The sequence below is a fragment of the Photinus pyralis genome, unplaced genomic scaffold (assembly GCF_008802855.1).
Source record: "Photinus pyralis isolate 1611_PpyrPB1 unplaced genomic scaffold, Ppyr1.3 Ppyr1.4_LG1, whole genome shotgun sequence".
Classification (NCBI taxonomy): domain Eukaryota; kingdom Metazoa; phylum Arthropoda; class Insecta; order Coleoptera; family Lampyridae; genus Photinus; species Photinus pyralis.
The window spans coordinates 31914710-31927988 of record NW_022170249.1 but is presented as its reverse complement, the minus strand read 5'-3'; the positions used below and the strand labels follow the sequence as shown (position 1 = coordinate 31927988).

Below are 13279 nucleotides of genomic sequence, written 5' to 3'. Positions count from 1 at the left end.
CAATAGGAAACTTACTTACGACTTATTGTTGTTTTTTATCTACCATATACTATCAAGAAGATAATTATTTCAACCAAATTAAACGTGTCCATTTAGATAACTAGAGAGAAGATTTCGTTTTAGCATTCGCTCCCAGCGACCAATTATACCCCCTTGACTCATAAAAATTAATAAGTATGAATGTTTATCTGATCTGTTGAGTCACCTTTGGAATTTATGTTTTCATAGGAAATCGTACTTAACTTGAATTTCTAAGGGCGACTCGACAGCAACTCATTCTTAATCGCCCGTTATTACGTCCTTCAAAAAATCATTCTTTTTTGTAACTCTTTGCTGTTTGTTGTTTATTTGTTATGTGTTCTTTTATGTTTGCTAGTTCAATGACAGGCTAATTGCATTTGACTGAAACAAGTGACGTTCTATCGTGTACCTTACACTCCAAATCACATTTCATTATTTTGCAATTTTTTGCAGGTCACATTAACGATCTACGAGAATATGAAACGAGACGTCAACGTCATAATGTTCCCACTATGATTGCAATAGATGGATTACATAAGTTATACAGTACTGATTTCCTTCCCGTCGTACTACTCCGGAGTCTTGGTTTGCAGTTCACAAATGCCATCAACCCTCTTAAGGTGAGTTATTATATTAGTATTACTGTTATACCTACATCGAGACCTACATTATACAGTCCCAAAATTAGCTAGTGCCACTGCAGCACAGGGCCAGTTGCCACAGGCGAAACCTTTTGGGTGGGCGCACAATTTGAGTTGAGATTTTAATTTTATTCGAAAAGTGAAAAAATAAACAGTACTTTCAGCAAATCGCGTTACCTTAGAAACACTGGCCTTAAATTTACTTTTATTCCAAGTGCTTAAGTATTAAATTTCCTTTAAATGCTTCTATAAATAAGGAAGTTCTCACTGCACATGCGCAAAACCAAATTTTGAAACTGGCCTTACATTTACTGTTATTCCAACTGTCTATGTTTCAAATTTTATTTAAATGCTCCTATAAATAAGAAAGTTGGCACTGCGCATGCGCAAAACCAAACTTTGAAACTGCCTTTACATTTGCTTTTATTTCAAGTGTGTAAGTTTCAAATTTTATTTAGATGCTTTCGTATATAAGAAAGTTATCACTGCGCATGCGCAAAACCAAATTTTGTAAAATGGCGTTAAATTTGTTTTTATTCCAAGTGTGTAAGTTTCAAATTTTATTTAAATGCTGTCGATAATAAGAGAGTTACCTCGCGCATGCGCAAAACCAGATTTTCAATATCGCTTTAGATTAGCTTTTTTACCAAGTACCTATATATTAAATTTTATTTAAATGCTTCTCTAAATAAGATAGTTTTCACTGCGCATGCGCAAAACCAAATTTTGAAACTGACCTTACATTTGCTTTTCTTCCAAGAGTTTAAGTTTCAAATTTCATTTAAATCCTGTCGATAATAAGAGAGTTGCCTCGCGCATCCGCAAAATCAGATTTTCAAACTGGCGTTAAATTAGCTTTTTTACCAAGTACCTATATATCAAATTGTATTTAAATGCTTCTCTAAATAAGAAAGTTGACATCGCGCATGCGCAAAACCAAATTTTGAAACTGGTCTTACATTTGCTTTTATTCCAAGAGTCTAAGTTTCAATCGTTAATAAAGGAGTTGCATGCGCAAAACCAGATTTTAAAGCATTATGCGGGTCACTCTGTAATTGGGCGTAAACCTGTTGAGGGCCTAGAGGCTAGAACAAGAGGGACAATAAATAAAAAAATTAAAAAATTTTGAAACTGGCGTGAGATTAGCCTATAGTAATATACAGTAAGTATAGTAATAAGGAAGTTGACATCGCGGAAGCGCAAAACCAAATTTTGATACTGGCTCTACATTTGCTTTTATTCCAATTGTCTAAGAGTACGTTTATGTTGGAGCTACGATAGCAGCCACGATACTAGCGAAGCAAAGAAAATCATATCATTGTTTTATATGCAGTCGTTTATATTGAAGCTTTTATCATTGATGGTTGCCAAGCGTATCTCAACGCGGCATTCCAATATAAACACCTGCATATAAAATATCAATAACATCATTTTCTTTGCTAGTAATCGCTAGTATCGTCGGCCTTATCGTTTATATCAGTTCCAACATAAACGTACCCTAAGTTTCAAATTTCATTTAAATGCTTCTATAAGTTAGCAAGTTGGACCTGCGCATGCGCAAAACCAAAGTTTGAAACTGGCGTTAGATTTGCTTTTATTCCAAATGCCCAAATATCAAATTTCATTTAAATGCTTTCGAAAATAAGAAAGTTGGCAGTGCGCATGCGCAAAATTTTGAAATTGGCTCTTTACAGCCGTTTCCACCGACAAATTTAAGTAGGTCTTAGCTTAAGCGTAGCTTAAAAGCTATGGCAACGATTATTGAGGCAATGGTTGCCATGGATTTTAAGCTAAGCTCTACTTAAATTTTTCGGTGCAAACGACCTGTACTATATGGTTTAAGAATTGGCTTTACATTTGCTTTTATTCCTACGTATCAAACTTCATTTAAATGCTTCAATAAATAAGATAGTTGGCACTGCGCATGCGGAAAACCAAGTTTTAAAACTGGCGCTAGATTTTATTTATGTACCAGTATTTATTTATTAGTTCCTCTCTTGTTTCTGGGCTCCCAACAGGCTTTCGCCCAATGATAGAGTGACTCGCATAATGCTTTTCGTAAAAATTTGCTTTTATTGCTAGTACCTACGTATCAAATTTTATTTAAATTCCTTCATAAATAAAAAATTTTGCAATTCGGTTCATAAATGATCGAGATGCGAAAAGGGCACTGTTAATCTTGAATCGATTAGACGCAACTTTTGGCATTACGTATTATGTGGCTACTTGTCAAAGTAAAAGGTGTCCCCAACTTAAAACACTTGGCTATACTTTGAAGACGCAGCCTACCCACCAAGATAAACGGCAGAAAAAAATTACCATGTCAATCAGCGCATTATTATTTCACATAATCTTCATTTTATAACGGATAGCATCAAACTTCCCTTCCGGCCTTTCGCAGATTAGCCGTAACGCTTAATACTGCCTTCCGCGGAACAATCTGCGTGTTCCCCAATGCGAGTATGATTTGTTCGACTTCGGTCAGCTTCGCCATATGCGTTTAACTTGTTTTGTATACCGAGGTTGACGCCCCCCGGCCCCCAGTCCGTTGATTGTCTGTGTACGAGCACATACTACGTTTTCTTTTTATCTTTGTGTAAAGCTTGTGTTTTTTTCTTGTTTTTCGCGCGTGTATATTATTGTCTAACCCAAGTGACTGATAAAAATGGAGCCACCGAAAGTGTATTCTGTGCAGAATCTTTTAAAAGCACCGCTATCTTTTGATGAGAAACTTTTAGTTAAGAAGGGAGGAAGACCTATTCCCGATCTTCAAATTAGCTCCACGTCTGCAAGCAAAACCCGAACTTACAGACGAGTATTCAACAGGAATATCTATGAAAAGTACGAGTGGATGTGCGGATGTTCGGTAACAAATAAACTCTTCTGTTTTATGTGCTTAATTTTTAAGGAAGAAGTTAGTGCGTGGAATACTAAAGGATTGGATGATTTAAAACACATGGCGGAGAGGGCGAAGAAACACGAAAATTCCGTTTCTCACATGAACGCATGCATGGATTTTAGTTTGTTAGGCAAAGGGAACATACGTGAACAATTGGGCAGTGCTTATTTGCGGGATAAAATTAAACACAACGAAAATGTGGAAAAAAATCGACATATTTTGCGCCGATTAATTATGTGTATAAAATTTTGCGGTGCCTTTGAATTGGCGTTACGACGTCTTGATGAAACATTGACGTCTGATAATCCTGGGATCTATGTAGGCTTAGTCAACTTTGCATCGGAATTAGATGCCGTGCTGGCAGCAAATATGGAAGGTTCGCAGGTTTTTAAAGGCGCCTCGAAAACTATAAAAAACGAATTGTTAGATGCAATGTTGCACGTTTATAAGCAGGAAGTCTTAAAAGAAATCCAATCTGCAAATTTCATTGCTTTGGAGGCCGATGAAACAACAGACACCTCTAATCCACAGCAAATGGTTGTTATAATTCGTTATGTCCTTAACGGACAGATTTGTGAACGATTTTGGTCTTTTTTTAAACCGGGGGGACATAACGCCGGTATAGTAGCAAACACGTTGCTGAATGAATTAGAAACTATTTTAAATTTAAATTATCCCGCGTCTGATAACAATACATCGGCCAATAAAAATAAATTAATCGCCCAAACTTATGACGGGGCGTCCGTTATGAGTGGCAAAATAAATGGTGTCCAAGCGATTATTAAAAGAACGTTTCTGCATGCACATTATATTCATTCTTACGCGCACCAATTTAATTTAATTATTGAACGAGCGGCACAGTGTAATAAAAATGTAAAAGTTTTCTTTGCAAATTTGCAATCATTTTCAAGATTTTTTTCTCGAACACCAAAACGAACAGCAATTGTTGATGAAATAGTCCAACACGCGCCTACACGCGGTAATTTTAAAAGTCGAACTGTGAACGCATTATTTGAGCATCAGCATTCTTTCAGAGAATGGCTAGACAAAATAATTGACGAAGATGGGACGGATTCAGTGACTATTAGTGAAGCAAGTGGTTTGTTGAACCATTTGAATTGCCCAGATTTTCTCTACTGGTTAAAAATATTTCATTTCATCATGCCACACGCTGAAATATTATTCAATCATACTGAAATACGTGGGATTGAAAGTGCTCAAATGCAAGCGGCAGTTGAAGAATTTCAAGAGCAAATTATGCTAATTAGAAAGGCTATTGTCAATATAAATCATGAACGCATTAATGAAGAACCTACTATGAAAAGACAGAAACTAACAGCTGGAGAAGACAGAGCTGATATTGCTAGGGAAGTGTGTGACACAATTTTAAGCCAAATTGTCGACCGATTTGACTTCAAGGATCACTTAAGTGCCGCAAAATTATTTGATTCCAAAAAGTTTAAAACTTACAGACGTTCATTTCCCCAAAGACATTTTGATGAAACTGTGAAATCTTATCCCATGTTGGACAGTGTAAAATTAAAAAGTGAACTTTCAGCACTGTATGCACGTGATAACATGTGCGACGTAAGTGGTCTTTTGCCATTTTTAGTGTTCATAACAGACAACGATCTAAAAAAAGTTATGACAGAAACATACAAACTGTTGGATATTATTTGTACAACGCCCATGCCGACTACCGAATGTGAACGGTGTCCTTCAACCCTAAAACGCATTAAAACTTTCCTGAACAATGTCACAATATCAGAAGATCGACTAAACGCATTGGCTGTCCTTTCGATAGAAAAAAAGTTCGTCCAGTCGATCCCGGATTTCGATAATAAAGTCATTGAGGTCTTTTCCCGATTGAATAATAGGAGAATGGATTTTATGTATAAAAAGTAGCAGGTAAGATTTTACTTGTGCCCATCCTCTTTCAGAACCCACGAGCCCCCAAAGCTACTCAAGTAGCACAAGTACGTTACTTTGGCACATTTTACCGAACGTCCCTCTTTCTCGAAAGTTTCCGAACACTTCCGAGTGTTCTAGAATGTTCCTGGACAAACACGTCATATTTCCCAGAAAAAAATGGGTCACATTCGTTTTCGTTTCTTATCGCCGATGACTAATCTTTTATGGCCCTTCGATGTCTACCGGGACTTCTAGAAAATTCCCTACGTTATGTATATAAAATAAACCGATACAACGAAATATCGAAGGATCCTCAGTATTACAATCACTTTTAACGACAATTTATTTTAATCTTACAAAATACATTTTATAGTTAACAAAAATGCATCAAATTCATGTCTTGGGCTTTGAGATAATGCTCTTGGTTTTTTTCCCAACGATCTTGGTGCATAAATAACGATTTTGACATGTTTTGATCAAAATCCATGTGGTCCATAAAAATAGATCAAATTCATGTTTAGATCATTGAGATAATGCTCTTGATCTTTTTCCCAACGATCTTGGTGCACAAATAACGATTTTGACATGTTTTGATCAAAATCCACGTTTTCGCCAAAAATTCATCAAATTCATGTCTTGGGCATTGAGATAATGCGCGTAACGCTCTTGGTGCATTTTTTGACATGTTTTGATCAAAATCCACGTGGTGCATCAAATTCATGTCTTGGGCATTGAGATAATGCAGTCTTTTCCCAACGATCTTGGTGCATACGATTTTGACATATCGATGCAAAATGATTGAGATAATGCGCGTAGTCTTTTTCCCAACGATCTTGGTGCATAATTAACGATTTTGACATATTTTGATCAAAATCCATGTGGCCTCAGAAAAATAATTTAACATTTTTGAATCACACACATGCGGTTATCAAACGTGCACGTTATCAACTCTTTCAGCATCAAGATAATGCGTTTGAAAGCTTTTACAACTCTAAATTCATGTGTAAAGAATAATTTTGGGTACATTTTGCTCTAAAACTTTTGACCGAGACCACAGAGAAGAGTTATATTGAATTGTTACACATCTAAGAGTCATAGGGAATAATCTAGCGAAAGTCCGAACTCGATACATGACCTAGGGAATGAAATATGTTAATTTTTATTATATTGAGTTCGCAGTTTTTCCTGTTCCCGATTCACTCGAAGTCGTATAACTTTTGTTCCTGTTGAACCAGCTTCCTGAAAATCAATAGCGTCCGTTCTTAATGTCCAACGTACCCGTATACCAAATTTCAACACAATCGGCCACTTTTAAAAAGAGTTAGAGCGCACACGGACGGACGGACGGACGGACGACAATACAAAACTATAAAGGATCTGAGGATCCTTAATAAATATACTTACTTGTGTGTTCGAAAGTATTAATGGACCATTTTCCAGACAATACTTTTAGCGGTGATATCTAAGTAGAGGGTGTTCCACTTTCAACAACGACTTGCTTAATGCGTGTTACTTAGACAATAGTGTGATAATTGTTACAACACAATTGTTATGACTCATTATTGACGTCATCTGAATTAACCACACTTTCATCCAATAGATATGCTTTGGGCAGATGTTCGAATAGCCCTTTGTGAGTACCCTCCTCTGACATTCCATTCTCGAGGAATTCGCACTTACATATAGTTTTGCCATCAGCAATAGATATGACTCGTCCAGATGACCCTTTTTGCCTTTGTGTGTAATCTCGTCCGACACTCTGTTCTCGAGATATGACGAAGTATAACCATTGAATTTATACTATAAATTCAATGGCATAACTTAGCTCGAAAATTCCTGTTAATGAGACTGTTGATGAAATACTATGAATGATAATACCAGTTTATTACTTTTAAACCCCCCCCCCCCCAATTTACAATAAGGTAGGGAATTGTAACTTTAACCAATCCCCTTCAGAATGGCCCTATACTTTCTTTGTTAAAAGAGAGTTAGAAAAGAGTTGATTACAAAAGTTTCAGAAAAATGATTATTTAATAATAATAATAATAAAATAATAATAATAATATATTTGCTGTCAGGAGATCAATAACATTGATATTGACCTCGATATTGACAAAGTCACATTAACATGATGATATATAAAACACAAACACCGAGGTAAACTCACAACTAAACAATCAAATCTCTCACTTTATATAGCGCTTTCTCCAGTAAAAATGCTTATGCTTAATTTTTGTTTGTTTGTGGTGGTAATCGGCCGTTTTCAAAATAAATCTACGCCTACCCTTAATTTGTTAACACCCTGTATATTTTAATCCAAAAAATATTATCTTTAACAAAATTCAAAAGTCAGTTTGGAATTTCTATTTTGGAAACGACAGATTTAACAGTAATTACAAAGAAATTTTGTAATGAACATTTTTCTGTATCTCTTTTAACTAAGAAAATATAGGGTCATTTTGTAAATAATTTTTTCCCCGTATCTTGTAAACGAGTGAAAATTTTCAAATTTTGATTTTACTTCTTCGATAGGATTAACAGCTACGGAGATACCCTATAAAAGTGTTGAAGTGTTTGTACACTACAGTGTTTTGCAGGTTGTATAGGATTTTCTATTTAAAAGACGCAATTTTTTGCGAAGGTACCCACCCTGAAAAGAAACCTTGACGTAATGGTATACACTCACTTCGAACAAAATGGTTACACAAGGTCGCTATTAAAGATGGAACCAATGCTCTGACGCTGAAACCGTCTGATATATACACATGAAAATTAGAACACTTCCATTTGAAATTATCTTACATATTTTGAGATTAAAAGGGTTTTTTGACACATGGGCCCTTATGATTAAAAGGGAGCATATGCATACTTGCAAAATTCAAAGTAAATACTCGTAAGTGCTCCTTCACACTGGGCGACTTAGCAGCGCTGCTGAGCAGCAGGACAGGACGCAGTGCAGTGCTGCTAAACAGACCAGTAATAAGGGGCACTTACGAGTATTTACCTTGAATTTTGCAAGCATAAGCATATGCTCCCTTTTATTCATACGGGCCATGGTTTTAGAGTGTGACCGCCATCTTCAACTTCATTAGAAAGTACATTTTTTTCTCTCTTATTATTACTTTACTCATAAATTATGTTAAATTAGAAATTATTGAAAATTGAACATTATTTCTCACGTAATACAATAGTCTCGACAATAGTTGTTCTGTGTTATCAAGTGTTGTCAATTATTAAATACTTGATCATTCCTTTTTTGCGAGCTTTTTTGTTAATTTTTGACGTTCTGTTCAAAATCTGTCAATAATGTCTTGCAGAGCTCAGAAAGTGATAATGAAAGTGTTTTTTATTTTTCTGTATCTGTTCAAATAACATCAGAAAAAAATAGAAACGAGATCGGCAAATTTCGGTTTTTGTAGCATATCTTCGGAACCAATCGTAATTCTGGTTTTCTTTGTAGCTGATAATATTAATAACCGTTTAATTGGGCAATTTTTTTCTAATTTAACCCTCGCCGTATGGTTTTGGAGATCTCCATGATAGAAATCCTGATCTTGAACACTTATCTTGTTTGTACAAATATTTCTAAATTCAAAAAGGCCTCTACCGTGAACATAAATCCACAATAGAGGCACAAGTAGAACAAAAAAAAATTGGTTCTTTTTTGGTCTTAAGGGAAGAGCGGACAAGCAAACGGACCATATTACAACGAAAATTAAAACTACATTTGAAGGATATACAGTGAGTTTTTTTTAATGCGAACATACGCTTTTGTATGCAATGTAATTTCCCTATGTTCAATTTAAAAAAAAACACATCAATCTATGTAGTGTGCGCGGTTCACATTCCCACCAACAAAACGCGTAACTTGCGTGACTATGAACAACAACGGTTTCTATAGTCTTCATGATTAGGAGCACTTGATAAGATTTTTTTTAAAGAAGCCATGTGAGGCCATAGTAACTAGGATAATTTTTTCTTAAACTTACGATTCCTTGACCTCACAGGGCGCGAGCTGTCACCACAATTCATTGTGAACCAACCTTCAATTATTTGTAGGTGGTCATGTGCACCTGGTATTCTACTCATTTGATCTATTCAATACATAAATGAAGAAAATAAGAAAATAAATAACGATAACAACTACAATAAATGTTCAAAGTGCCCTCCTTGACATTCTAAGCAATCACCTAATCAATTTTTAAATTAAATTGGACGGCGATATTTTTAAAAATATGACAGCTGTCAATTGTATCTACTATTTGAACTACTCAATAGATTGATGTGTTTTTTAAAAATCGAACATAGGGAAATTACATTGCTTGCAAACTCCTATGTTCGCATTTAAAAAAAATTCATTGTATTTACGTATTACAATGCTGTATACGACCTTCGTGTATTTGGTATTTCTTGTTTTCTTTAATTTCTTGATATACATTTTTATATCGCAAATGAATTGAAATATAGTCGATTAATAACAATTATCATTGATTATAAGAAACTTAACCTAACCGTTATAAATAAATAAATAAATAAACCACTGCGATTCCACTTTGAGTTTTTTCATGCGCCCGTAAAATTGGAACAGGAAAGTTGTGGGATTTTAGTGGGACGACTCGGGGACGATTGTTGTGTAACTTAGACAAGACCGAGAAAATCAAATAATCAATAATAATAATAATAATAATAATAATAATACCTTTAGTGCCTGAATACACTATGCGTTTTAAACGCATCCCTCGACACATCCTTTCAAAACGCATCCTGCGAAACCGGAAGGTTGTGTGCGTTTACATTACTTGCGGCGAGCGGAACGCAACCGGATAAGTATAAACGCTCGCATTTAAATCCATTGGATGCAGTCATCCGTTCAAAACGGTCCGGTCAAACGGGACCGGTTAAAACGCATAGTGTATTCAGGCACTTATTTGGTTACATACAGTGAATTTTTTTTAAATGCGAACATAGGAGTTTGCATGCGATGTAATTTCCCTATGTTCGATTTAAAAAAGAAACACATCAATCTATTGAATAGTTCAAATGAGTAGTAGATACAATTGACAGCTGTCACATTTTTAAAAATACCGCCGTCCAATTTAATTACGAAATCGGTTAGGTTATTGCTTAGAATGTCAAGGAGGACACTTCGCACATTTATTGTAATTGTTTTCGATATTTATTTTCTTATTTTCTTCATTTATGTATTGAATAGATCAAATTAGTAGAATACCAGGTGCACATGACCTACAAATAATTGAAGGTTGGTTCACAATGAGTTGTGGTGTCAGTGCGTGGCGTGTGAGGTCAAGATATCGTAAGTTTAAGAAAAATGTATCCTAAAGTTGCCATGGGCTCACAGGGCTTCTTTAAAAAAATCTTACCGAGTGCTCTTCATCATAAAGACTATAGAGTTGCTGTTAATAGTCACACAAGTTGCGCGATTTGGGAATGTGAACCGCGCACACCCCATAGATTGATGTGTTTTTTTAAAAATCGAACATAGGGAAATTACATTGTATGCAAACTCCTATGTTCGCATTTTAAAAAAATTCACTGTATATTACACCCATATTATCAATTCAGTATAAACACAAATAATTACAAGTGAGTACATTGCGAGAGCAATAGTAACTAAAAGGGCAAAGTTCAGATAGTAGTTGCCCAAACTCCTACTTCTGCTCTTCCACCTCGTCTTCCACTTAACCCATTTTACATAAATATATATTTAAAGAACGAAAGACATTAAGCTTGACAGAATACCGATACAGAATTTAGCTAGCGTGTGGTCGCAGTTATATAAATATAAAAGCAGTTTTAGTATGTAATGCTCGATGTAATGTATTCACTTTGCTTCAAATATTTGCTATTTTTTCATGCAATTCCTCTTGTATATGTAATATTAGAAATACAAATACTATATACTACCGCCCCTTACATTTATGACATAGCATAGTGTATTATAGGTACCATATGGATTTACACATTATACTCGCTGTATGAAGATATTGGGGCGTATGCTGTTCTATGGACTATGCGTCGCATAATTCCATGTAGGTCATGATGTATCGATTGGCGACCGTCATGACGTCAAAGGAAATTTTACAAAGATAGTAGATAAGATAGATTATCAGTCTTTTTTTTACTGATATTCCTTACGTTATACCACTTTTCTTCCAATAATGAGTTAATGATGTAAAACAACCGTACATTCTCATTAAAAATGCCGGGTTTGAATGTTATTTTTGAAGCGTTTTGAGTTTGCCACTTGAAATTCAGAAGGATAAAATTGAAAAGAATACTTGGTGCAACTGTATACCTAAGCGTTACTAGGGAAGCTTATTTAAGGATTGTACTCCTACTTAAATTCTGTTGCTAATAAACTACCTCCCCTTGTTGTTCGATTGTATAAAATTAAATCATGCAAAATTGTCATAAGCGAATGGGAGTATGGTCGTTTGTATCTTCTAAATCGTTTTCTTCCGGTCAGAATCTCCCTGTACGTGTTATGCCATCGAGTGTATCTTGCAACCCTGACACAAAAAACTACAAACTCAGAGGGCCATCTATAAAAGCGTGAGAACGAAAACTTCTTCCTTGCCCTAATTCTTTTAAATGCTATGCTAGAAGGTAGAACCGTTAGTAATTCATAATGAAAATGGAGAACGGGTTCTTAACCCCTTCATTTTTTTTAAACGGCTAGAAAAGAAAGCTTAATTCAAAAACCATTCTCTTTAAATATTTATTTGCTTCTCATACTTACACGACCTATTGTTGCATTAAACAAGAAATCGATAATAGAGAATGCAATTCCCTTTGTTCATGTTCTATTCCTGGAATTTATTATGACGCATTTTGTTAATTGAAAACTGATAAAGTAAATCAACACGATTTAATACGAAATTTCTTATCATGTTTGTTATCATTAGTGACCTCAAATTTGCACATTATTAACCTTTTTGTTTTGTTTACAGATGGCTTTTATTGATCACGCTGGAAAATGAAGAACGGTAATCTCCCATCTATACCTATAGCATTAAATCTGTCGTTTGCAAGTTAATTAAATAGTCATTAGTTAAGTGTTATTTTTACGAATTCCTTATTTGCCATGAGTTTCCTTTTGCGTCAATGTTTAAGACGTCATGAATCGTAAATAAGGCAAATAAGTAAGAAAAAAGCAAATTCTTGTATTATTTTCCCATAAAAAGATTTTTAACATGTTTTGCGCGTTGATCAAATTGTAATTAGAATTACTCCGTCGTGCAATTGCGTGTTGTAATTGTGGGACTACTTTTCCTACGCGGCGTAGGAATACGTACGTGCCGATGACGTTGGGTATAAAAGCAAGTTGGTCGATTTCGCGCATTCACTTTGTGCCAGACAGCGATAGTGATTGTTTGTTGGTTCGAGTGCACTCAAGACGTCGCCTTCCGCTCCAGAAAAGAAACCAAGTCGCACAATAGCAATTCAGGTGTGTTTTCTAACTTTGTCTTACCGATTGCGACAAAAATCTAACATTTTTCGTTGGTATTATGGGCGTTGCTCTCATAAATAATAGAACCGTTAACAAAGAGTCAATAAATGATTGGATTAGTAAAGTCAAATGCAAGAAAATGTCATTAAAACGACAAAAACGTAAAAATTTATTTATGGAAGCCATTTTAACACACGCCCTTTATAAAGCCGAAATTGAATTGAAATCCAAACAACAGCAACGCTTGCAAAGATGGCGGAGCATCAAGGCGAACGTGACGCATGTCGATTTTCGGAATCAATCTTCACCCGTACACGTTTTGGATTGCGAAGAATT

General features: G+C 35.3%; 1 protein-coding gene across 3 annotated transcripts in view; it reads left to right on the top strand.

The window, feature by feature from the left end:
* Positions 1-13279, top strand: part of LOC116166657 (ubiquinone biosynthesis monooxygenase COQ6, mitochondrial) — a 43633-nt gene that overhangs the window by 21985 nt on the left and 8369 nt on the right. Inside the window, exons 1-3 of one of the 3 annotated variants that reach the window (XM_031481701.1) lie at positions 3143-3523; positions 3571-5469; positions 12444-12940. In XM_031481701.1, the coding sequence (XP_031337561.1) occupies positions 3497-3523; positions 3571-5466 (1923 nt within the window). In that variant the 5' untranslated portion in view covers positions 3143-3496 and the 3' untranslated portion in view covers positions 5467-5469; positions 12444-12940. Of the gene's footprint in view, positions 1-474; positions 642-3142; positions 5470-12443; positions 12941-13279 lie in introns of those variants that run through there. The other 2 variants (XM_031481710.1, XM_031481692.1) reach the window with 2 other exon arrangements.